Source organism: Pseudophryne corroboree, chromosome 1, assembly GCF_028390025.1.
Source record: "Pseudophryne corroboree isolate aPseCor3 chromosome 1, aPseCor3.hap2, whole genome shotgun sequence".
Classification (NCBI taxonomy): Eukaryota; Metazoa; Chordata; class Amphibia; order Anura; family Myobatrachidae; genus Pseudophryne; species Pseudophryne corroboree.
This window is the reverse complement of record NC_086444.1, coordinates 1,063,310,288-1,063,337,799: the sequence shown is the minus strand read 5'-3', so window position 1 is coordinate 1,063,337,799 and position 27,512 is coordinate 1,063,310,288. Positions and strand designations below refer to the sequence as shown.

The 27,512-nt window shown below is 47.0% G+C and overlaps 1 protein-coding gene and 1 pseudogene across 2 annotated transcripts in view; one reads left to right on the top strand and one right to left on the bottom strand.

The window, feature by feature from the left end:
* SCFD2 (sec1 family domain containing 2) overlaps positions 1-25,474 on the bottom strand; it is a 1,002,395-nt gene extending 976,921 nt beyond the window's left edge. The window contains exons 1-2 of one of the 2 annotated variants that reach the window (XM_063920937.1): positions 24,626-25,474; positions 6,500-6,668 (exon numbers count right to left, since the gene is read on the bottom strand). In XM_063920937.1, the coding sequence (XP_063777007.1) occupies positions 6,500-6,668; positions 24,626-25,409 (953 nt within the window). In that variant the 5' untranslated portion in view covers positions 25,410-25,474. The remainder of the gene's footprint in view (positions 1-6,499; positions 6,669-24,625) is intronic. The other variant, XM_063920936.1, reaches the window with a different exon arrangement.
* Positions 10,889-11,007, top strand: LOC134943404 (5S ribosomal RNA; annotated as a pseudogene).
* Positions 25,475-27,512: the final 2,038 nt, after the last annotated feature.

Below are 27,512 nucleotides of genomic sequence, written 5' to 3'. Positions count from 1 at the left end.
GCCACTGCTAGGGGGCTGCTCGATGGACACTGATGCTGGCTCCAGACTCCAGTATGGCGGCGAGAATAGCAGTGCCCATTAAGTGTAGTGCCCTGTTTGGCCGCTCTATTGGAAGATGCCTGGAGCCGGCCCTGTTGAGATGCATAAAAGATGGCATACAAGAATTCACCATACACTGAAGATAGCCACCTGACATGATTACTGGACATAATCATTATACCATTTTATTTCATTCTAAAATGACATGGGACCCTACACCAAGACAGACCCTAACCAATTAAGATGTTCAAAATACAATAATAAACAAACAAACACACAACTGACAACCAATGTCCTCCTTTATTATAAAAAGAGTTTTGATCTCTTGACTGATATCTGAACCTCAGATATCCGTCAAACACTTGTGCTCTCCAATAAACATAAAAACAGTAAAAGATTAATTATCCCATACTGTATGCATTACACAATATATAGCAGGTCTAGACAAACGTCTCCAAAGCTAGGAGCCTGGGACAAAAGATGGACACTGATACTTTTGTTACCAAGAATGTGCGTTGAACATTATAATTAAATCAGTAGTGCGTTAGGAGTTCAGAAGTCAGACCGAAAATGGAGGCTGAACAGAGGATGGGGTGATGGTGGTGGGAATATAGTAGGACCTGTAGGGCCATCCTTCGCTCCCCATGTGCATCAATGAGCCTTGGTCTCCCATGACCCTATGGCCAGTTCACCGGCTGTTCTTAGTTGGACCACTTTCGGTAGGTACTAGCCACTGCATATCGGGAATGGCTTCAGTATGTAATCCCAGTGTATGGTATCCCGGCGGTCATAATACAGATGCCGGGATCCTGACAACAGCAATGAAAGGGGTGAGTAAAGGGTGTTCCTCCCTGTCCCCTACCACCTAATCCTAACCTCCCCCCTTAGTGCCTAACACTAATCTCCCTGTGGTGGTGGCTAAACCTAAGTCCCCCTTCCCACTACCTAACCCTAACCCTCCCCGGGGGTGGCTAACCCCCCCCCCCCCCCTCCCTGCAGCCTAACCCTAACACTCCCGGGTGGCCCCTAAACCTAACCCTCCCCCCCCTCCCCACACTAAACCAAACCGCACGGTATACTTTCTATGGTCGGGAAGCCAGCTGTCAGGATTCCGGCATTGGCCTCCTAACCTTTTTGGAGTTCTGGTGTCGGCATTCTGACAGGTGTCGGGATTCCGGCATCAGGATTTCGAATGCCGGGATCTTGACAGCCAGTATTATGACTGCATCCCCCAGGAAAAACCCACAAGACCTGTCATTTTGGAGATATAGGGCCTAATTCAGACCTGATCGCTGCTGTGAGTTTTCGCACAGCAGCCGATCAGGTCTGATCTGCGCATGCGCCGGTGCCGCAGTGAGCCGTTGCATGCCTGACAGCCATCAGCTGTCTCAGCCCTGCGATCGCCTTTGCCTGATTGACAGGCAGAGGCAGTTGCTGGGCGGCCGTTCAGGGGGCGCGGTCTGGGCACGCCTGCGTTGGGGGGGGCGGGCCACGGTGGCTGCGTGACGTCACTCGCAGCCGCTGCGACCCTCACAGCGACAAGTAGGTCCTGCCAGCGTGCAGGAGCTGCGCTGGCATGGAGCTATTCCTACAGTACAAAAGCATCGCTGCTGTGCGATGCTTTTGTACTTGTGCAGGGGGTCGGGCCTGACATGCGGGGCATACTAGTCCTGTGCTGGGCGTCCCTCCACATGTCTGTGTGACTGACCGTATATGTGCTAAATTTAGCACGCACATCTACGATCAGGTCTGAATTAGGTCCATAGTCATCTAGCTATCACAGTTTGGCCTTTGTCAAAGTCACTCAGATCCTTTTGCTTGCCCATTTTACCTGCTTCCAACACCTCAACTTCAATAATGGCTGTTCACTTGCTGCCTAATATATGGCTGTTAGGAGAATTGAGGCGGGATAGAGGATGGGGTGGTGTAGGATGGAGATGGAAATGGGTATCCAAAGTAGAAGTACTTCAATTTCAAGTTGGGTACCAAAGCTGGATGAGTCAAATATTAATAGTCAATACAGAAAAAGAGATGGCACTCCAAACTAGAGATGAGCAGGTCGGTTTTACTCGGAATTACTCAGTACTCAAAACGGCATCTTATTGGCTTACAGATGTCTTGGATAGCCAATCAGATGCCATTTTGAGAACCAAGTAAAACCAGAACCCGCTCATCTCTACTCCAAACATATTATTTGCATAAACAGGAAAGTGTACTTGCAATATTCAGCAATGCTTCGGACCCTGGGCTTGAGAAAGTACCCAAGGGTTTGAAACACTGCTGAATACGATAATGAAGCATTGTGTACTACTGTCTAACATTTCCCTCTGTGATACATTTCCTTATGATGCAGAGAAGAGCCTGATAATCCTATCTGGCTGCACACACTGCACAATCCTTTCCAGACATCATCCCTCAATGTGGCTTAGTGTTCACTAGCTGTACGTCATATCTAAAATGTTACCCTTCAAAACTACAATAGGCCCTCCTCACTGATCAGAACCCTGCATCTAGAGTGAACACCATGGCTGTGCCTGCGGCCTACCCTGGTTCCTTCCCTTCGGCCAGCTTGATTACACTGAGAGCCTGTACAGACGTTCACTTTGTATTCTTATCATTGGACGGCCGCGGACAGCTCAGCAATGCACTGCCGCGCCGTCAGTATGACGGCTGTAAGTGCAACGCTGTGGATCGGTGATGAAACCAGATCTGTGGCAGGCCCTGCTCACTGTATACCTGCAACACTATCCCTAGTGAAAACCAGGATCAATGATTCCACACAGGTGTTGCGTTGTATGGATGCTTCTCTGTCGCAGGGACTGCAAAGCTCATAAAAAACAATAGATAAAAAGCAGACTGCTGGCACTATTGCAGATATGCATTTAAATAAGTTACCAGGGCCTAATAGATATTCAGAAGAATATTACAAACTTCCCAATCACGATCTAGTGCCAGCCCTTCATGTATTTTATGTATTATAATAGATGCCCCTTAATTGCCAACCCTCCCTTCTTCACATTGCCCCGTTATTCTACTTAATATTCACTTTAAAATACTGGCCACAATACTAGCAGACAGATTACATGTCTCTCGCCTCAATTCTCACAGGCCATCAATTGGGGTTTGCTAGGGGTAGGCATGTTGTGAAAGGCATATGGTCATTGCAGCAGTAATAGTGGATAGTTTCCAACAGGACTCCTTAAGAATATCTCTTGAGCCTTGACACCACAAATGCGTCTGATATGGTATCTTGTCCCTACCTTTAAGAAATTCTTAACAGAACGGTATTTGGACCAAGCCCCTCCCAGACCTAGACTAAAGCCTCCGCCAACTCCTGGACAGTCTGTGGTGCAACGTGGCGTTGGTGGATGGAGCGAGACATGATGTCCCAGATGTGCTCAATTGGATTCAGGTCTGGGGAACGGGCAGGCCAGTCCATAGCATCAATGCCTTCGTCTTGCAGGAACTGCTGACACACTCCAGCCACATGAGGTCTAGCATTGCCTTGCATTAGGAGGAACCCAGGGCCAACCGCACCAGCATATGGTCTCACAAGGGGTCTGAGGATCTCATCTCGGTACCTAATGGCAGTCAGGCTACCTCTGGCGAGCACATGGAGGGCTGTGCGGCCCCCCAAAGAAATGCCACCCCACACCATTACTGACCCACTGTCAAACCGGTCATGCTGGAGGATGTTGCAGGCAGCAGAACGTTCTCCTTGGCGTCTCCAGACTCTGTCACGTCTGTCACATGTGCTCAGTGAGAACCTGCTTTCATCTGTGAAGAGTATAGGGCGCCAGTGGCGAATTTGCCAATCTTGGTGTTCTCTGGCAAATGCCAAACGTCCTGCACGTTGTTGGGCTGTAAGCACAACCCCCACCTGTGGATGTCGGGCCCTCATACCACCCTCATGGAGTCTGTTTCTGATCGTTTGAGTAGACACATGCACATTTGTGGCTTGCTGGAAATCATTTTGCAGGGCTCTGGCAGTGCTCCTCCTGTTCCTCCTTGCACAAAGGCGGAGGTAGCGGTCCTGCTGCTGGGTTGTTGCCTGCTACGGCCTCCTCCACGTCTCCTGATGTACTGGCCTGTCTCCTGGTAGCGCCTCCATGCTCTGGACACTACGCTGACAGACACAGCAAGCCTTCTTGCCACAGCTCGCATTGATGTGTCATCCTGGATGAGCTGCACTACCTGAGCCACTTGTGTGGGTTGTAGACTCCGTCTAATGCTACCACTAAAGTGAAAGCACCGCCAGCTTTCAGAAGTGACCAAAACAACAGCCAGAAAGTATAGGAGCTGAGAAGTGGTCTGTGGTCACCACCTGCAGAACAACTCCTTTATTGGGGGTGTCTTGCTAATTGCCTATAATTCCCACGTGTTGTCTATTCCATTTGCACAATAGCATGTGAAATTGATTGTCAATCAGTGTTGCTTCCTAAGTGGACAGTTTGATTTCACAGAAGTGTGATTGACTTGGAGTTACATTGTGTTGTTTAAGTGTTCCCTTTATTTTTTTGAGCAGTGTATTTCACATGAAATATATTTCAAAATGTAACATTTGTTACCATGGAATGACCCACTTGTATTATACTGTACATATGTTACCTTATACTGTACCGGACTATGGTGTATTTTCTACAGTACATTGCCATTATTAATCTGGTTCATTATCATACATGCACCACCAGTATTTACTATACTATTTACTCTCTAAATGATTAGCCCAACATACTCTGAAGACTGGCCACACCCTCAAACATGGGCCCCTATAACTGCATTCCCCGGTGGGCCCTTCATGCCCCAGTCCAACATGCCTTCTACTTTGTGCTCTAATATATGCATATGGAAAATGTATCTCTGTTGACTTATTTGTAAATGTCATGCTTCAAGAAAGAAAAATGTTGTTGAAGAAAAATAATTAAACAAAAAATAATAGAGAGGAAATAGACAGAGCAAAGTACAGCGAAATCCTGCAGCAGTATACAAGAGCACTTGGATTTAGAAGAATATTGGTGCAAAACATACAGACTTAACACACTTCATATGGCCTAGCCAAAGACCAAATCTCAAGCCAGCAAAGCATTGGGGGAATATCTAAAAACTGGAGTCCACCAACAGTCACAACCATCCAACCTGATGGAGCTTCAGCAATTTTGAGAAGAGGAAATGGGCTCAGATTCCATTGTCTAAATGTTCAAGACTGATAGGCATTTAACAGACTCAGACCTACAAAGGTGGTTCTACCAAATATTAACTCGAATACTAATGCAATCACTTATTTCCAGTTCTTCTTCCTAATTAATTTTGACCAATGGAATAAATTTCTTTGTGGAACATTATCTAGTTCTTTGTGTTGATTGGTGGAAAAAAAAATTTATAATTAAATTCATCATGGTTTCCTGTTGTAACAGAGCAAAATATGATAAAACCCTGTGGGAAAGACAGTAAACTATTCAATTACTTTATAATGGTGAGCAATTGTTTATTTCCGCATTTCACTTATTATGCCTCCTAGAACTTTATTAGCACTTGCTGTGCCTTCTGCTCAGCTTAATATTAAATAAGTAATTTATCATGTGATCTCCTCAACACCATCCCAAATACTATGTACTGCTATTACGGCCAAGGTGCATCACTTTACATTTACTCTGTTAAGGCCTAGGGATGAATTCAATTAGGTGCGGGGTCTGCTTAGCTGTAAACCCTAGGTTACACACAAAATGCTGGAATCTGTGTATCCCTGCACGTTAAATGTAGAGTCTGCATTTTAACACAGATTTTACAAAGGTAAATGCCACCATCTGGGAATTAGCTCATGAAGATATTTGAATGAGGCAGCTTGATAATTTAGCAGCAGGGTAAACCCTAGTGTCACCTGCACCAATGAACACCGTCCTTTGGAGACCATCTTCAAGATAGTTCATGGTGATTAAAAAGAACAACAAGAAGTTTGAAACGGACTAAATTATTTTCTTTAACCGAATGGATTTTCCATAAACTACTTGCCATAACTGCACTCTTCTTACTAACAATTAATAGAGATCTTCATAGAATTGTCAGATACTGTGAAAATAATTTATCAGATATAGGGCCAGATTTATTTAGCCGTAATAATTACGGTAGGCTTGTAGAAGTGTCGGGGGCTAGTCAATTGCAGCCCACAGTCCAAACAGAAATCTACAGGAAGTAAGGTTTTCTGCCCGTAGTGCTGGTGCTGCAAACGCATTAACCCATAGCTCTGAGCACTTATTCCAGAATCTTTGGGTTAATGCACGTTAGCAGCAGATATACTATACAAGGAAAAGGACTTGTAATTAAGTAGCTACGGGCAAAAAAGTCAGAGACTACAAGGACTTCTCCTCACGTAGTAATTAGCGCAGATAATGAAATCTGGCCCAAATGCTAATCCTTTAAAATGTGATAGAGTTCTAGGTTTAGACTTATTTTTATTACTTACTTTGGCTGTGATAAGCATCCAGGTGCTATAATCCCCTCATTGTCACCATCAATTCGTAAATGTGTGAGTACATCCATGTTAATCATGACATCAGTTTTGTGTCCAGGAATACGGGGAAGAAAGGACAGGACCTTCTCTACAAGACTGTCCCCATGATGACCAATAGCTCCTAGAACAAGGAGGAGGAATTAAACAAATCAGCATTCAAGAAATTCAAATCTACAAAACATAAAATACAAATGTCCTGTATTTGAGCCATATGACCCCGAGGAAGTAAGCAACAACCCAACATTTATATTTGTGAATATTTCCAGTTATATTAACCTGATCTAAGTAACCTGAATACATTTTAATGCGTGATTTCAAGATCATTTAATTCAGCTCTGGTTAATTCCAAGTGGAACATGAATGTACCAGTACGGGGGATGGTATTACACAACAATAATATCTTCACCATGTTATCTGTTGGTAAAAGCTGGTGAGAAAATCAACGAGATTAGCTATTGAAGTGGACCGGTCACTTTTAATTGAATGCATTTTTAACATTGTGACTCTGCATAAGAATTGTCCCACATTCTGCATTGCCCTCTCCTCATTCTCAGGCTGCCCCCTTCCGCTAGAATCTCTGCTGTACTAGCGCTGTGTGCTTAGCGTGTGCGACAAGATGGAGGATACACGGGAGTCTGACTGGAGCAGAATATGGGCTTGTCCTATAATTAGCTCCTACTTAACCCAAACAGACACTTTCTTAATGGTCAATTCTACTGCAGACGGCAGACATCTGACAAGTAGGCTATTAACCAAACTGCACCATCATACATTTCTTCACTCATCTCAAAATAGCTACACAAGATCTACGTCTCTCATCCACATGTATTACTTGTTCCCACTCAAAATTACAAGACTTTATCCGGGCTTCCCCCACACAATAAGACTCACCTCTAGTCTCCAAACCTTTAAACGTTCCCTGAAAACTCAACTCTTCAGACAAGCCTATCAAATTCAAGCCCCACCCACATAACCTTCACTGCTTCCCTATCTAATAACATCCTCTCTGTACAGTCCACATAACCTCACATATTTTGTCTTCCAACATTGCTGGGTGATCATATCATACAACCCATTAAGAACCTAGCAATCTGGTGGACCCTTATGCAACAGGTAGCGTCTATCCTTGTGTATCAATGCCTATTTCCCTATAGATTGTAAGCTTGCGAGCAGAGCCTTCCCACCTCTATGTCCGTCTGTTTTTGCCCAGTTTTGTTTTATAACTGTTGTTCTAATTGTAAAGCACAACGGAATTTGCTACGCTATATAAGAAACTGCTAATAAAGAACATAAAATAAATAAAGTTGTGATACTGAAAGACAGGGCTTACTTATTTGTAGGGGCAATCAGAAGAGATTAATACATATTTATATATTTTAGGACTTTTCAAAGTCTGCAACGCATTTGTTCTATAAAACTCGTCAATAACCTCGGATATAATTTTTGAATTTCTAGGTGGTTTTCAGGAAACATCAGAATGGGAGGGTTGTGTGACCATGATACAGTGGGTGTTATGGACACATTCCAATGGGATGGTGGCTCCTATAACCCACCCGTTAAGGTCTAATACTAATCACACACATAGAATGTGTATTTACTTCCCAAGTCCAAATTTAATACTATAGGCACTCAGGGGAGTATTCAATTAGGTCCATTTTTTTGGCCTAGGCGAAAAACTGCACTTTTCGCTATTTGTTAGGGTGAATGGGGATTCGCCCTATTCAATAGCAGGGCCATTTTTTCGGTTAGGCAAAAAAAATTCAGCGGGAGCAAAAAACTTGTGGATCGCCGAATCCACGTTTCCTCATCTGCGCAGGCAAAAACGTGGTCCATTTTCGCTGACTGAGGCATTTTTCACCAATGCCTTTTCGCTAACAAAAAAACAAAAACACTGTGAAAAGGAATGAGTGAAAATGCCTTAAAAACGGGCGAAAACAGCCCGCAATTGGCAGGAGGGCGAATTCAATAGTTCCGAGATAACTGAATCCCCCCCCATGCTCACTATATTATAGTTTTTTTATTTTACGGGGGGTGGGTGGGGGGGGTGTCTTATGGCTATGGTCATAGAAAAGTGAAACTGCTCCCTGCTATTCAACGTGGAACTCTTGTCCTCTGGCAACATAATTGTGATGATGTTTAAAAACTTTCCGTACGCCATACTCAAAGCTAAGTCTCTAGCTTTTAATTGGGGAAAGGAAACATAAAATTCCCCATTCACTTCAATGCTTCAGCATGGAGTAATTTGAGCACTATGAAGACGAGCACTCTTACAGCTGAGAAAGAACTTGCATTTCCCCACTAAAAGAAACATTCTCTAGAACTACATGTATATGGAATTTATACACATGAAAGTTTCATTTCTACAACTTCAAATTCTTCATATGGGGAGCTGCCATTATAAAAGTCACTTGCAAAGTGGGCCATATATGAATAGTATAATATACTGTAGCAGTTTAACCTTCTCTACAACATACACAAATTCTGTAGCAGAGAATAGATGGCTCCTGTCCTTACATTTGTAATTACATTTAAATAATTTATATATAAAACTAGCATATTGGTATCCCCTTAGATGAAGCTGGACAAAACCCAGTCGCAGGTCATTATGGTGACTATGAAAATTGACTTGGTAATGAAAGCATGTCTGCCTTCTAATCTACTTACCACCTTACTGTGCTGGAAATGGCTGAGAGTAATGGCCCGCTCTGAGTACATATGGTACGTGTATCACCAGTTTCCCTGGGATTACAGCTCACGTGGATGGGGTCCTACAACTTTGTATTAAGGTGCATAAACACGGTGAGATTTTGGCTATATGATATTGGCTATATGCGATTATGACGGGTGTAGTATGGTATGCCGGCGGCCGGGATCCCGGCGACCAGCATACCGGCGCCGGGAGCCCGACCGCCGGCATACTGACAGCGTGGCGAGCGCAAATGAGCCCCTTGCGGGCACGGTGGCTCGCCACGCTATTTATTCTCCCTCCAGGGGGGTCATGGACCCCCACAAGGGAGAATATGTGTCGGTATGCCGGGTGTCGGGATTCCGGCGCTGGTATACTATTCGTCGGGATCCCGACATTCAACAACCAGAAAACCACCCGATTATGACTAAAGGGGGGTACACACGAAGAGATCCGTTCTTAAAATCTAACCAATCTGACTAGATTGCTTAGATTTTAAGCAGGGATCTCTCGTGTGTATGCCCCACAGCGTTAGCAATGCGCGGCCTTGCACATCGCTATCACCGATGCTGGACATAACTTTTAATAGAGAAAAACTAAAATACGGTATCCAAAACACATAACATAGAAAATGCTTGGGTCTTCCGATTATCACAATTATAATAACCAGGAAAAACTCCTGAATTGAGTTGTGAAGTCCAAAGCTGCCAATATAGCAAACTGATTGCCAAAGTAATGGTTTGAAATCCATGCAAGAAAGCTTATGCCAACAAGTCAAAGTGATCAAGCCCGTGAGCCGGCGAAATCGGTCTTCCGCTCTCCTGCCTTTCTTTGCAGCTGGTTGTTAGATCCACGGCTCGGATTTTCCCTGGACAGCTGGCTATCAGACCCATGGCCTGGACTTCCCTCGCACAGGTTTACCAATAGTGTCACCTGACACTTTGGTATTATTACCACTTAGGTTTCTTTTCCTTCATTTGTGCATTTGCAAACCATACAACGGGTAAATCCGTGGGATCTGTTACGCGGCTAATTGGGCATTAATGTTCCATTCGGATTCTAATTTTGGAATTGGTATCACGAACACTGCTGGTGATTTGGATATAATTACTCAAGGTTTACCACAGAATGGTTGTCACGCATATTACTTGTGATTGGAGTTTAATCATTCTGTTTCAATTTAGAATAGCCCTTCATGGTTTCCATCTAAATTGATACATTGTTCTCAATATCAAACAGGTGCCTAACTACAAGCTGACTGAGCCTTCAGCTACTGTGCATTTTAGCCACCTACTGCCTCTGACACATATACATCCTAAGGTGATTGGACCAAACTGTGTAACCATTATTATAGACATATTTCAATCATTATTTGTGCCAGAAATCATACTGCGACTGTGTTTTTTTTCACCTATTGTGCATTGGTATAATTTTGGATCTAAACCACTCTTTCACCTATTTCAATCAGTTCCCTTTTCCGATTCGTGGACTCTCACCAACGATCCGGAGAGGGAATTTCGGCCAACAGCCTTGTATAAACTACCTCTCCGCCTAACGTTGGCAGCAGATCCACCTGTCTATCTTTTCCTACTTTTCTCCATCAGTCAATTTTCCCGATGGTGATCAGTGATCAAGGGATTTGATGCGTCCGTACTATCTACTTTCATACCACACTGAAGACGCCCAATACCGTCCGATCTTGAACGCTAAACAGTGTTGGGCTTGGTCAGTACTTGGTTGGGGGACCACCAGGGAATACCGAGTTGAGTAGAGTCCCTGCCTAACACTGACAGCAAAATCACTGATCTCTTCTTTCTTCAATTATTTAATCTACTCACCTCTATTAACTTTAGTTTGGCACATTAAGGCTATACCTTGACTTGTTGGCATAAGCTTTCTTGCATGGATTTCAAACCATTACTTTGGCGACCAGTTTGCTAGATTGGCAGCTTTGATCTTCACAACTCAATTCAGGAGTTTTTCCTGGTTATTATAATTGTGATAATCGTAAGACCCAAGCATTTTATATGTTATATGTTTTGTTTGTCGTTTTGGATAGCATATTTTATTTTTTTTCTATTAAAAGTTATGTTTAATATACTTATCATATTTCTATTATCGCTAATTAGCTTTAAGAGTGCACCCACAAAAGAGTCTTACTTCTTCTCCACTTAATATTCATAGTACTACTGTTGACTCAGGGTGCACCACCACATAGACTCAATTTGGGGATATTGCCTTTGATTGTCGAAATTTGGTATTTGTTATCATTCACAAGTATTGTTACTGGTGCGGAATCACCTCTCTTACATGTCTCTCTATATAGTGTTAGAAAGCTATGCGAGTCAGCCTGAATAACTGGGAGTATGCAGGTGGGGGAGACACTCAACGTGAGCACATGGGTCAGTGAGTGTGATAGGCTAAGTGGCAATCTATTTATTCTTCAGGGTAATTATATTATTAGAGATGTTACAACATAACTATAGCCTACTAAATATTAATGTCACTACAAAATGTGCAATTAGAACATTTCTGGCTCCTACATTTTGGCCTCCGCTTGTGAAGTTTAGGAAAACATTTTCCAGGCCTGCCTTATATAATCCATCATATAAAAATAAATAAAAAATAAAAAAAACACAATACATCATATTTAAGATTTTTATATATTTATTACATAAAATATACACATCTACATTTTTACCCAAAGAGGTTATAGAGAAACTCACATCACTTCATCATAGAGAACTCTTTGGTAAGAGGTGACAGTATGTGGACACCTGGACATCACATTATTGTAGAAAGTCTCAGCTGGAGACGACGGGCATTAATAAGGAGCTGGCACTCCCTTTGCTGCTAGAACAGCTTCCACTTTATGGCATTCCACAGACACCTGGACATGGCAGCCACAAGAGCATTGGTGAGGTCGGGCATTGATCCAGATCTGGCTCACACTCAGCATCTCAATTCATCCCAAAATTATTGATAGGTTTGAGGTCGGGTTTCTGTGCAGCCAATAAAATCTTTCACATAAAAACCTGGATTTGTGAACAGGAATATTGCCATCAGAGCAGTCACAAGCCTGGGATAAGGAGATGGGTATTGCCAAATGTGGGCCAAGCATCCAAAATCAAACCTGTAAGAATAGTTATTCTGGCGAGTCAAAGCAACTCCACCCGCCACACAGGAGGCGTGTCTTCCATACAGTGGGAGATTGTCCCAGTGAGAAGCAGCTGCCCTGGGCTGGCCCTTTCAGAAAACCTGGGCCTGCATATATAGTTCCTACTCCCCAGCCTCCTCTTAGCACCCCTAATTGTTATGCTGATATAGGAAAAGGCCTTACCAAAATTGTTGTCAGAAAGTTGAGAGCAGAAAATAAGATTTTACTTACCGATAAATCTATTTCTCGGAGTCCGTAGTGGATGCTGGGGTTCCTGAAAGGACCATGGGGAATAGCGGCTCCGCAGGAGACAGGGCACAAAAAGTAAAGCTTTTTCCGATCAGGTGGTGTGCACTGGCTCCTCCCCCTATGACCCTCCTCCAGACTCCAGTTAGGTACTGTGCCCGGACGAGCGTACACAATAAGGGAGGATTTTGAATCCCGGGTAAGACTCATACCAGCCACACCAATCACACCGTACAACTTGTGATCTAAACCCAGTTAACAGTATGATAACAGCGGAGCCTCTGAAAGATGGCTTCCTACAACAATAACCCGAATAAGTTAACAATAACTATGTACAATTTATGCAGATAATCCGCACTTGGGATGGGCGCCCAGCATCCACTACGGACTCCGAGAAATAGATTTATCGGTAAGTAAAATCTTATTTTCTCTATCGTCCTAGTGGATGCTGGGGTTCCTGAAAGGACCATGGGGATTATACCAAAGCTCCCAAACGGGCGGGAGAGTGCGGATGACTCTGCAGCACCGAATGAGAGAACTCCAGGTCCTCCTTAGCCAGAGTATCAAATTTGTAAAATTTTACAAACGTGTTCTCCCCTGACCACGTAGCTGCTCGGCAAAGTTGTAATGCCGAGACCCCTCGGGCAGCCGCCCAAGATGAGCCCACCTTCCTTGTGGAGTGGGCCTTTACAGATTTAGGCTGTGGCAGGCCTGCCACAGAATGTGCCAGTTGGATTGTGCTACAGATCCAACGAGCAATCGTCTGCTTAGACGCAGGAGCACCCATCTTGTTGGGTGCATACAATATAAACAACGAGTCAGATTTTCTGACTCCAGCTGTTCTTGCAATATATATTTTTAATGCTCTGACAACGTCCAGTAACTTGGAGTCCTCCAAGTCACTTGTAGCCGCAGGCACTACAATAGGCTGGTTCAGATGAAATGCTGACACCACCTTAGGGAGAAAATGCGGACGAGTCCGCAGTTCTGCCCTGTCCGAATGGAAAATCAGATATGGGCTTTTGTAAGATAAAGCTGCCAATTCTGACACTCTCCTGGCAGAAGCCAGGGCTAGAAGCATGGTCACTTTCCAAGTGAGATATTTCAAATCCACCTTATTTAGTGGTTCAAACCAATGAGATTTTAGAAAATCCAAAACTACATTGAGATCCCACGGTGCCACTGGAGGCACCACAGGAGGCTGTATATGCAGCACTCCCTTCACAAAGGTCTGGACTTCAGGGACTGAAGCCAATTCTTTTTGAAAGAAAATCGACAGGGCCGAAATTTGAACCTTAATAGATCCCAATTTGAGACCCATAGACAATCCTGATTGCAGGAAATGTAGGAATCGACCCAGTTGAAATTCCTCCGTCGGAGCACTCCGATCTTCGCACCACGCAACATATTTTCGCCAAATTCGGTGATAATGTTGCACGGTTACTTCTTTCCTTGCTTTAATCAAAGTAGGAATGACTTCTTCCGGCATGCCTTTTTCCATTAGGATCCGGCGTTCAACCGCCATGCCGTCAAACGCAGCCGCGGTAAGTCTTGAAACAGACAGGGACCCTGCTGAAGCAAGTCCCTCCTTAGAGGTAGAGGCCACGGATCTTCCGTGATCATCTCTTGAAGTTCCGGGTACCAAGTCCTTCTTGGCCAATCCGGAACCACTAGTATCGTTCTTACGCCTCTTTGCCGTATAATTCTCAATACTTTTGGTATGAGAGGCAGAGGAGGAAACACATACACCGACTGGTACACCCAAGGCGTTACCAGCGCGTCCACAGCTATTGCCTGCGGATCTCTTGACCTGGCGCTATACCTGTCCAGTTTTTTGTTGAGGCGAGACGCCATCATGTCCACCATTGGTCTTTCCCAACGGGTTACCAGCATGTGGAAGACTTCTGGATGAAGTCCCCACTCTCCCGGGTGAAGATCGTGTCTGCTGAGGAAGTCTGCTTCCCAGTTGTCCACTCCCGGGATGAACACTGCTGATAGCGCTATCACATGATTCTCTGCCCAGCGAAGAATCCTTGCAGCTTCTGTCATTGCACTCCTGCTTCTTGTGCCGCCCTGTCTGTTCACATGGGCGACTGCCGTGATGTTGTCCGACTGGATCAACACCGGTTTTCCCTGAAGCAGAGGTTCTGCCTGGCTTAGAGCATTGTATATTGCTCTTAGTTCCAGAATGTTTATGTGAAGAGACGTTTCCAGGCTCGTCCATACTCCCTGGAAGTTTCTTCCTTGTGTGACTGCTCCCCAGCCTCTCAGGCTGGCGTCCGTGGTCACCAGGATCCAATCCTGTATGCCGAATCTGCGGCCCTCCAATAGATGAGGACTCTGCAACCACCACAGAAGAGACACCCTTGTCCTTGGAGACAGGGTTATCCGTAGGTGCATCTGAAGATGCGACCCTGACCATTTGTCCAACAGATCCCTTTGGAAAATTCTTGCGTGGAATCTGCCGAATGGAATTGCTTCGTAAGAAGCTACCATTTTTCCCAGGACTCTTGTGCATTGATGTACAGACACCTTTCCTGGTTTTAGGAGGTTCCTGACAAGCTCGGATAACTCCTTGGCTTTTTCCTCCGGGAGAAAAACCTTTTTCTGAACCGTGTCCAGAATCATCCCTAGGAACAGCAGACGAGTTGTCGGCATTAACTGGGATTTTGGAATATTCAGAATCCACCCGTGCTGTTTTAGCACTTCTTGAGACAGTGCTAATCCCATCTCTAGCTGTTCTCTGGACCTCGCCCTTATTAGGAGATCGTCCAAGTATGGGATAATTAATACGCCTTTTCTTCGAAGAAGAATCATCATCTCGGCCATTACCTTTGTAAAGATCCGAGGTGCCGTGGACAATCCGAACGGCAGCGTCTGAAACTGATAGTGACAGTTTTGTACAACGAACCTGAGGTACCCCTGGTGTGAGGGGTAAATTGGAACGTGGAGATACGCATCCTTGATGTCCAAGGATACCATAAAGTCCCCCTCTTCCAGGTTCGCTATCACTGCTCTGAGTGACTCCATTTTGAACTTGAACTTCTTTATGTACAGGTTCAAGGACTTCAGATTTAGAATAGGCCTTACCGAGCCATCCGGCTTCGGTACCACAAAAAGAGTGGAATAATACCCCTTCCCTTGTTGTAGAAGAGGTACCTTGACTATCACCTGCTGAGAGTACAGCTTGTGAATGGCTTCCAAAACCGTCTCCCTTTCGGAGGGGGACGTTGGTAAAGCAGACTTCAGGAAACGGCGAGGTGGATCCGTCTCTAATTCCAACCTGTACCCTTGAGATATTATCTGCAGGATCCAGGGATCTACCTGCGAGTGAGCCCACTGCGCGCTGTAATTTTTGAGACGACCGCCCACCATCCCCGAGTCCGCTTGAGGAGCCCCAGCGTCATGCTGAGGCTTTTGTAGAAGCCGGGGAGGGCTTCTGTTCCTGGGAAGGAGCTGCGTGTTGCTGTCTCTTCCCTCGACCTTTGCCTCGTGGCAGATATGAATAGCCCTTTGCTCTCTTATTTTTAAAGGAACGAAAGGGCTGCGGTTGAAAAGTCGGTGCCTTTTTCTGTGGGGGAGTGACTTGAGGTAGAAAGGTGGATTTCCCGGCTGTAGCCGTGGCCACCAAATCTGATAGACCGACTCCAAATAACTCCTCCCCTTTATACGGCAAAACTTCCATATGCCGTTTTGAATCCGCATCACCTGACCACTGTCGCGTCCATAAAGCTCTTCTGGCCGAAATGGACATAGCACTTACCCGTGATGCCAGTGTGCAGATATCCCTCTGTGCATCACGCATATAAAGAAATGCATCCTTTATTTGTTCTAACGACAGTAAAATATTGTCCCTGTCCAGGGTATCAATATTTTCAATCAGGGACTCTGACCAAACTACCCCAGCACTGCCCATCCAGGCAGTCGCTACAGCTGGTCGTAGTATAACACCTGCATGTGTGTATATACTTTTTTGGATATTTTCCATCCTCCTATCTGATGGATCTTTAATTGCGGCCGTCTCAGGAGAGGGTAACGCCACTTGTTTAGATAAGCGTGTTAGCGCCTTGTCCACCCTAGGAGGTGTTTCCCAGCGCTCCCTAACCTCTGGCGGGAAAGGGTATAATGCCAATAATTTCTTTGAAATTATCAGTTTTTTATCAGGGGCAACCCACGCTTCATTACACACGTCATTTAATTCTTCTGATTCAGGAAAAACTATAGGTAGTTTTTTCATACCCCACATAATACCCTGTTTAGTGGTACCTGTAGTATCAGCTAAATGTAACGCCTCCTTCATTGCCAAAATCATATAACGTGTGGCCCTACTGGAAAATACGGTTGATTCGTCACCGTCACCACTGGAGTCATCGCCTGTGTCTGGGTCTGTGTCGACCGACTGAGGCAAAGGGCGTTTCACAGCCCCTGACGGTGTTTGAGTCGCCTGGACAGGCACTAATTGATTGTCCGGCCGCCTCATGTCGTCAAACGACTGCTTTAGCGTGTTGACACTATCCCGTAGTTCCATAAATAAAGGCATCCATTCCGGTGTCGACTCCCTAGGGGGTGACATCCTCATATTTGGCAATTGCTCCGCCTCCACACCAATATCGTCCTCATACATGTCGACACACACGTACCGACACACAGCAGACACACAGGGAATGCTCCTAACGAAGACAGGACCCACTAGCCCTTTGGGGAGACAGAGGGAGAGTTTGCCAGCACACACCAAAAGCGCTATATATATATCAGGGATAGCCTTATAATAAGTGCTCCCTTATAGCTGCTTTGTTATATCAAATTATCGCCATAAATGTGCCCCCCCCTCTCTGTTTTACCCTGTTTCTGTAGTGCAGTGCAGGGGAGAGACTTGGGAGCCGTCCTGACCAGCGGAACTGTGAGAGGAAATGGCGCCGTGTGCTGAGGAGATAGGCCCCGCCCCTTTTCTGGCGGGCTCGTCTCCCGCTATTTAGAGAAATCAGGCAGGGGTTAAATATCTCCATATAGCCTCTAGGGCTATATGTGAGGTATTTTTAGCCTTTATAGGTAATCATTTTGCCTCCCAGGGCGCCCCCCTCCCAGCGCCCTGCACCCTCAGTGACTGCCGTGTGAAGTGTGCTGAGAGGAAAATGGCGCACAGCTGCAGTGCTGTGCGCTACCTTTTGAAGACTGCAGGAGTCTTCAGCCGCCGATTCTGGACCTCTTCTGTCTTCAGCATCTGCAAGGGGGCCGGCGGCGTGGCTCCGGTGACCATCCAGGCTGTACCCGTGATCGTCCCTCTGGAGCTTGATGTCCAGTAGCCAAGAAGCCAATCCATCCTGCACGCAGGTGAGTTGACTCCTTCTCCCCTCAGTCCCTCGCTGCAGTGATCCTGTTGCCAGCAGGAATCACTGTAAAATAAAAAACCTAGCTAAACTTTTTCTAAGCAGCTCTTTAGGAGAGCCACCTAGATTGCACCCTTCTCGGCCGGGCACAAAAATCTAACTGGAGTCTGGAGGAGGGTCATAGGGGGAGGAGCCAGTGCACACCACCTGATCGGAAAAAGCTTTACTTTTTGTGCCCTGTCTCCTGCGGAGCCGCTATTCCCCATGGTCCTTTCAGGAACCCCAGCATCCACTAGGACGATAGAGAAAATGCTCTACAATATCATTGTATGCTGTACCATTGAGTTTTCCCCTCATTGAACAAAAGGGCTCAGGACAAGAAACAGCACCAGACCATTATGTCTCAAGCATAAGGTTTCACAATTGCCAGTATACATTGGGCAGGAAGTATTTTCCTACCATCCACGAACCCTGATTGAGCCATCGACTACAAGATGGGGAAGCATGATACTTTACACCAGAGAACGCGTTACCACCGTGCCAGAGTCCAATGGCTCTACATCACTCCAGCAGCCATTCGGCATTATACAAGCACGTGTGCTGCCGTTTAATGGAGATGTAATCCACAAAACTCTTTATTAGGTTATTGTGTCCACATTTCTGCCAGGGGCAGTTTAGTGCTCAGTATTAAGTGCTGCACCTAAAGACAGATGACTTTTACCCACTTGGCACTTCAGTCCCATTCTGTGTGCTTGTGTGGCCTAGCACTTACATCGAAACACAGAATTTGACGGCAGATAAGAACCACTTGGCCCATCTAGTCTGCCCTTTTTTTTTATCCTTTAGGTAATCTCAACCCTTTTTGAACCTTAATTCTTTGTAAGGATATTCATATGCCTATCCCAAGCATGTTGAAATTGCTCTACAGTCTTAGCCTCTACCACCTCTGATGGGAGACTATTCCACTACCCTTTCTGTGAAGTAATTTTTCCTTAAATTTCCCCTGAACCTCCCCCCCTCCAGTCTCAGTGCATGTCCTCGAGTTCGAATACTTCTCTTCCTTTGAAGAATGTTTCCCTCCTGAACTTTGTTAGGACCCTTGATATATTTGAAAGTTTCTATCATGTCTCCCCTTTCCCTTCTCTCCTCCAAACTATACATGTTAAGATATTTTAGCCTTTCCGGGTACGTTTTGTAATGTAGGCTCTCTAATGTATTTATATCCTTCTGGAGATAGGGTCTCCAGAACTGGACACAGTATTCCAGATGGGGCCGCACCAATGACCTATACAGTGGCATTATCACTTCTTTTTTCCTGCTACTGATTACTCTCCCTATGCAACCAAGCATCTGACTTGCCTTTCTCATTGCTTTGTTACATTGCTTTCCTGCCTTCAAGTCACTTGAAATAGTGACTCCTAAATCCCTATCCTCCTCAGTAGTTTCCATTACAGTACCCTTGATACTATACTTAGCCTTTGGGTTTTTGAGACCCAAGTGCATGATTTTGCATTTTTTAGCATTAAACTGTAGTTGCCACGTTCTTGACCATTTCTCAAGCCTAGCTAGGTCATTAATCATTTGTTTGACCCCTCCCGGTGTGTCTACCCTGTTGCATATCTTTGTATCATCTGCAAAAAGGCATATCTTCCCTTCAATACCATCTGCAATGTCACCAACAAAGATATTAAAGAGAACTGGACCAAGTACAGATCCCTGGGGTACTCCACTGGTAACATTTCCCTCCACTTTGTGGCAGAGCTGCTGTTACACCTAGGCCTTTCCACTTCACAATACAGCATTTACAGTTTATCAGGTTATACAGCAGCTCTAGTATGTTAGAATTTTGACAAGCTGAATTATTGGAAAGGTGGCATCCTATAACAGAGGAGCCCAAACTCGTTCCTCAAGGCACCCTGACATTCCTGGTTTTTATGGTTGAGCACAGATGGCTAAATCAAATTGACTGATGTACTAATTCAGTCACCTGTGCATGGTGTGGCAGAGTCAGCACAGTTCCACATGAAGTTAATGTGGAACAACAGGATTTCTCAGCTTTAGAGAAGAAGCAGCAGCACGACTGAAGGGTCAGTCCAGGTTTTGCCTCAATCTGTTGCCAGCCAGAAGCTAGGCTAATTAATTAACAGCACCTGTCATCTGTCTTTAAATGTATATTTAGTGCAGGGACACATTGCTTCCGATGCTGGACCAGCCGGACCGGACTTTAGGAAGCCATTTAGGATGTACTACCAACATGTCTGCAAAAGGTTCGGTATTATATCCCGCTGCACGGGATGCCGAATGTCAGTATACAGACATCGGCATCACGAGCGGTAGAATGCCGATGGGGGCGAGCGCAAAGCTGCAGGCGCGATGGCGAGCTACACTCGCCACAGGTCCTATTCTCCCTCTATGTAGTGTTCACTCTAGGTGTCTTTCACAGGGCGCTGCGCCCTGCCCCTTTTTTAGACACCTGAATGCCGCCCTGCCCATTTGTGTGCGCCCTCCCGCCCCGCACTTTGCTGCCCGCCGGACCCCGCCAAGCCACCGGACACATTACTGCAGTAATCCAGTGTGCTTAATCACAGTCACACTGTCTCCCTGCATGAGAGACAGAGACCTCCGCGGCCCGCCCCGTCTGTACCGCCCCATCTGTCCCGCCCACCTCGTCCGTCCCGCCCGCCCACCTCGTCCGTCCTTAGTTGTCAGCCGCCGCATCTCCCCTCCTCTGCGAGAGACAGGAGGGCTGGGTTTGCCTCTCCCGCCGAGGCAAACCCAGCCCTCCCTCCTCTCTGTGTGCATGGCCAGACACCCGCGGGCAGCCCCCATCTCCCACCAGCCAGTGCCACTGGCCAGCGTACCCATCTACCGGAGTGTGACCCTCAGCTGCCAGAGTGTGAGTAAGTAGATACACACAAAGTAATGAACATGTATTTTAATGCATTGCCATATCCTGCCCCCACCCCCTGCATGTGACCCCATTTACCCCCAGCCTTTGTGTGTGGCACACTTTACCCCCCTCACCCTGGTTTGTGCGCCCCCCCCCCCCCCCCCCGTGTGTGTGACACCTTGTGCCCTCCTGCCCCCCCCCAACCCCCTGTGTGTGGCCCCACTACCCCTTGTCTTATGTGTGTGCGGAACCATCTACCCCCCCCCCCTCCTCCTCCAATGTGTCTCAGTGCTTTCTACCTGGTGCAATGTTTCTCGGTGCTCTCTACCTGGTGCAATGTTTCTCGGTGCTCTCTACCTGGTGCAATGTTTCTCGGTGCTCTCTACCTGGTGCAATGTTTCTCGGTGCTCTCTACCTGGTGCAATGTTTCTCGGTGCTCTCTACCTGGTGCAATGTTTCTCGGTGCTCTCTACCTGGTGCAATGTTTCTCGGTGCTCTCTACCTGGTGCAATGTTTCTCAGTGCTCTCTACCTGGTGCAATGTTTCTCAGTGCTCTCTACCTGGTGCAATGTTTCTCGGTGCTCTCTACCTGGTGCAATGTTTCTCGGTGCTCTCTACCTGGTGCAATGTTTCTCAGTGCTCTCTACCTGGTGCAATGTTTCTCGGTGCTCTCTACCTGGTGCAATGTTTCTCAGTGCTCTCTACCTGGTGCAATGTTTCTCGGTGCTCTCTACCTGGTGCAATGTTTCTCGGTGCTCTCTACCTGGTGCAATGTTTCTCAGTGCTCTCTACCTGGTGCAATGTTTCTCGGTGCTCTCTACCTGGTGCAATGTTTCTCAGTGCTCTCTACCTGGTGCAATGTTTCTCGGTGCTCTCTACCTGGTGCAGTGTGTCTCAGTGCTCTCTACCTGGTGCAGTGTGTCTCAGTGCTCTCTACCTGGTGCAGTGTGTCTCAGTGCTCTCTACCTGGTGCAGTGTGTCTCAGTGCTCTCTACCTGGCGCAATGTGTATAACGTGCTCTGCCTGGCGCAAAGTGTAGAATGTGCTCTGCCTGGCGCAATATGTATAACGTGCTCTACCTGTCGCAGTGTGTATAGGAGGTTCTACTTGGTGCAGTGTGTATTAGCTGCACTATTGTGTGGTGTAATGTGAATTGCCACTATTATGTGGCCATGCCCCTAACCCCACGAAAAACAACGCCCCTAAATTTTCGCCTTTGGCGCGCACTGCCCATTCTTTATCATGTGGGAATGGGAGGACCAAGCATTATAGTATGTACCTAATTTTGCCCTTCTAATTGAAAAATGTGCCCTCCCGAACGAAAAATGTGCCCTCCCGAATGAAAAATGTGCCCTACCCGTGATCAGCACCCTGCCCTAAAAAATTCCTAGAGTGAACACTATCTATGGGTCTCGTGTACGCCCATAGCGGGGTAAGCACCTACCTCGCCAGTATACCAGCGGCAGTATGGTGGCCCCATTGGGATCCCAGCGTCTGTATTGTGACAGCCGGGATCCCAACAAGCGGTACGAGTCTTCTACTTCAGATAGCACTGCAGATCCAAGAGCGAGAGAGCTGCGTCCAAAGACGCACAATCGGATCACCATCACCAGTCACAGCCCTCGGTCATCTAAGTAAGCCCCAGCTAACTCAGAATGACTGGCGGAACTGCTCAGCCGATGCCAGGAAGTCTGGTTCTGAAGACGCAGACCCAGAGATCGGCAGATCTATAAAATGGGGATGACATGTCCCTGTTCTGTAGAACGGTCTTCATCGCCACACCGCTGCAGCCAAGGGGGGACTGCAAGTGACCTCACAGAAGGAGACCTGTGCATGCGCCAATCTCTAACAATCAGAGATGTATGCAATCGGGTTTACGTACATCTCTGAATGAGGCCCTAAAGATGGCCATACACTAGGTCACTATCGCGTACGAATGTAGGATTTAGAAGCGTTGTATGCGTTTTGGGTATGATTACGATGCGATACTCGGCACCGTGCGTCAAATGTTGCATCCATAGATCATACGTGCAGCACATATTATCCCTCGTAATCGTATGCACATTGTACCTTGTTTTATGCACATACAATGCATCCTATACGATCAGCATCATTCCTGAGTAGCATTTCCTTCCAGGTGATCACGGGCTTTTGGTGAGGCACACAATCGATTGATAATACAATTTATCGTATGCACATAAAACTCCAAATCGTATGCCATGGGCTCCCGACGGGATTGAAGAGAAAATCGTATGAGGAATCGAACCGGGTGCTGGTCGTCCTAATGTATGGCCAGCATAAGAGGTGTGATTTCAGTACAAAAGTAGCAGTGGTTTAGGATGCTGTTGCCAGCATTCCATTAATTTGCACAGAATAGACAATACTTCAAAATAAAACTAGGATCCGCGGATTTAAGCAAATGTAAAAGAGAAGAAAGCCCAGTGGTGGGTATGCCACAAGGAACATGCCATGGGGCACCACTTGCCAAGGGCAGCACAGCAGTCCCCAAACATCAGAGCAGCTAGTCCTTTTAATAACTGACACTGCCGTGGGAAGGGGAGGGGGAATGGTAATAGAGATTTTTAGTGCTGTCCGCACCCTGGAGGAATCTGATTCACACCGGCTGGCACCTTCATGAAGGGGATGCGCTGGACAGCAGCAGCAGAGGGAGCTGTCAGTGGCGCCAGGGGTGATCTGTCATCGGCACCGGGGGTGAGATGTCTGCGGTGGTGGGGGGAGCAGCGGAGGAGATGGAGCAGACGGGTGGAGGAGAGGAGGAGACGGGGAAGCAGCGGCAGCGTCCACCCAGCTCCAGCAAGCGGGACCTCGCTTGCTGGAGCCGGGTGGATGCTGCCGCTGGGTTCCTGCTCTCCCTGCTGCTCCCCCGTCTCCTGGTCTCAGCTCCCTCATCTCAATCCGACTTTTTTTAAAGTCGGATTGAGATTGTCGGAAACGGGGCTAAAACCTGTCGGGTTTGGCCCCGTTTCCGACAATGCACGCTGATCGTGGCTGAAGCCGCCGATCAGTGTGCATTCTGACAAGTTGGGTTTCCCGACTTGTCGGAATAAACAGGGCCCTAATGAATAGGTCGGAACCCTTTCCGACCTAAAACTGTCTGTAGCTACCGTCTTTCCGACAAGACGGCAGCTTCCAACAGTTATTGAATATACCGGTAAATCAGTCTCTGAGAAAACCAAACAAGGACTGTATAGTTTAACATTCTGTAAATAATCTAACTTGAGGAGTGCAGATTCATCCAATAGGACAGTCATACAGACACCCGTAGTGGCAGATCCAACACTGCTCTATAACAAAGGTTATTGTACCTGGAATATTACCATTTTGGACTTTGCATTTCTAGTAAAACACTTGGGTAGATAACACAACCTTGGATTTACTACTACCAGATAAGAAAATCGAACGCATTTCGTAAAAACTTTTGAATATTTACTATAGCCACCCGGATATAGTAAATGGATAAAGATTGCATCATAAAAGTGAAATAACATACAGCAGTTAAAATGTATTGGTCTGGTGAAAGGCCGCAGTGGTCATATCCAATGATGGTAGGGCTCACAGTGTTACCTGACAGGACTTTAACATAACGCAGACACATTTCCCATTTGCTCCAACAGGAAAAAAAGTCATCAATGTGCCACCATATTGTCTATTTACGCCATCAACACAGAACATACGGCTGGCGCTCACCCACCCCGCTTACGGTCATAGTGTTTGCGATTAACTAAATTGTGTCTGAAGAAAGTCCTCATACCCGTAACATCGAGGATCCTGTCTATGAAGACCAGTGACGCCTTGTTCTGCGCAGTCTTCCTGCGGTTCTTCGCCTGGGGGTAATTAGCCAGTTCTCCAGCAATGATTCGGCTGAGGTGACCCACGGAGAAGCACTCCTCCCGCACCCCAATGCCTTCCATGAGGTGGTGTAGCCCTGACACCAGGCTCCTGATGCGAGTCTGTAGCTCATGGGGGAGTGAAGGGAAGTCCACATCGCCCAGTCCAGGGAACCGCTTCTTGTCCGGGCGGCTGCGGTTCAGGGCCTGTAGGTCCCAGGCTGGTAGGAAGGGGAAGAGGTAATGGAAGGAGGGGGCCAGGAAGAGGTGGGGGCTGACAGGGGCCAGCAACAGCGGGGCCCACAGCACCTCGGCTGTGTAGCCCATGTTCCCCATCCACTCACACAGCTTCTCCTCCAGCTGCTCATGGGCTGCCTGTTCCTCCGGCTCCGCGGGGCTCAGCGCCGTCACCACCACGCAGTACTGGAAGCAGCTCTGGGTGACTACGTCCCGGATCACCTCCAACGCCCGGCCCCGCAGCGGGCTGCTCACCACGAACACCGCCTTGGGCTGCCCGGGGCTACCGGACTCGAAACTGGAAAACTCCTTGATGTTCAACGCCCCGGCCGCTAAGAGCAGCTCAGCGCCGCCGCACCAGTGCAGGATCTCCGCGCACGGTTCGTCCATAAACACAACCGCCCGGCGGGACTTCGCCAGCACCGGCTCCCATACCTTCCCGCTGAACGCTGCCAGCCCAGTGCCAGCCATACTGACAGCTGCTGCTGTACCTACTGGTGATGTTGCTGGCAGGCGCCAGCTAATGACGTCAGACAACATGAGGGGCGCGAACATGTTTCGTCATTCTGGCTTTACGGGCTCGCAGATGTCAGCGCTGTAGAAGGATCAGCGGAAGAGTGATGATAACTTATTATTCTAACAGCGTGGGTGTCCTGGGTGATATAGGTGGTGTTAGAATAAAGTATTGCCCCGGTAATAAGTGTAGTGAAACCTTGCAGCAAATCAGTGTTTTACAGAGGGTCATCAGCCTCATCCTTTCCAGCAGCTCAGAACATATAGGGGAATATTCAACATGGAAAAATTGTGCAATGAGAATTTTTAGTTTTACATTCTTTAACAAATCTTTCAGTATTCATTATGCCCCCATCAAAAAATTATCACTTCCGAAAAAAAAAAAAAAGCTGCCTGATCTTGCTGCATCTTACTGCAGAAAGGGTCACTGCAGCCGCACCTCCCAGTTGCATTTTATTACAGGGCTGCCTGGCTGCTGCTGAAAAGGTCCATGCTCATTGTACTGGGAGCAGCCATATCGGCAAGAAACAGCACTGGTGCAGGGCCTAATGAGCTAAACTGCATTTCTCTAACGTCCTTGAGGATGCTGGGACTCCGTAAGGACCATGGGGAATAGACGGGCTCCGCAGGAGATAGGGCACATTAAGAAAGCTTTGGACTCTGGGTGTGCACTGACTCCTCCCTCTATGCCCCTCCTCCAGACCTCAGTTTTACACTGCCCAGAGCAAGATGGGTGCACTGCACAGAGCTCTCCAGAGTTCTCTATCTAGAAGCATTTTTGTTTGGATTTTTTTTCTAACTTTTACTACTTTTTCACAGGGAGCACTGCTGGTAACAGGCTCCCTGCATCGAGGGACTGAGGAGAGAGGAGCAGACCTTCTTGTCAAAGATAGGCTCTGCTTCCTCGGCTACTGGACACCATTAGCTCCAGAGGGGGTGAACGCAGGTTCTTACTGGGCGTCCACCCCCGGAGCCGCGCCGCCGTTCTCACAGAGCTAGAAGTACAGAAGACAGAAGTCGTCAGGCGGCAGAAGCCTTCAGCTTCACTGAGGTAACGCACAGCACTGCAGCTATGCGTCATTGCTCCCATACACCTCACATACTCTGGTCACTGTAAGGGTGCAGTGCGCAGGGGGGGCGCCCTAAGCAGCAATATAAACCTCTGCATGGCAAAAAGAGTATATACATGTACAGGTGGGCTCTGTACATGTATATAAAAGATCCCCCGCCATATTTTACTAAGTTTGAGCGGGACAGAAGCCCACCGCCGAGGGGGCGGGGCTTCTCCCTCAGCACTCACCAGCGCCATTTGCTATCCACAGCACTGCTGAGAGGAAGCTCCCCGGACTCTCCCCTGCTTACACACGGTGAAAGGGTGCTAAAAAGAGAGGGGGGGGGCACATAATTGGCGGTTTACATATTATACAGCGCTGCTGGGGAAAAACATTTTGTGTTGGTCTCCAGGGTTATTGCGCTGGGGTGTGTGCTGGCATACTCTCTCTCTGTCTCTCCAAAGGGCCTTGACAGGGATACTGTCTTCAGGAAAGGGGTTCCGTGTGTGTGTGTGTGTGTGTGTGTGTGTGTGTGTGTGTGTGTGTGAAGTGTGTCGGTACGTGTGTGTCGACATGTTTGACGAGGAAGGCTCGCTTAATGTGGAGGGGGCGTGCTTGAATGTCAGGTCGCCGTCGGCAACGCCAACACCGGAATGGGTGGATATGCTGAATGTCTTGAATGCAAATGTCAATCTATTGCATTTAAGATAAGACAAGGCAGAAGCTAGGGATCAGTCAGGTAGCCAGTCCATGCCTGTCCCTGGGGCGCCAGGTCCTTCCGGGTCTCAGAAGCGCACCATATCCCAGATCAATGACACAGATACCGACACAGATACTGACTCTAGTGTCGACTATGAAGATGCAAAATTACAGCCAAAGGTGGCTAAGGGTATACGGTACATGATTATGGCCATTAAAGAGGTTTTGCATATTACTGAGGAACCCCCTGTCCCTGACACGAGGGTACACATGTATAAAGGGAAAAAGCCTGAAGTCACTTTTCCATCCT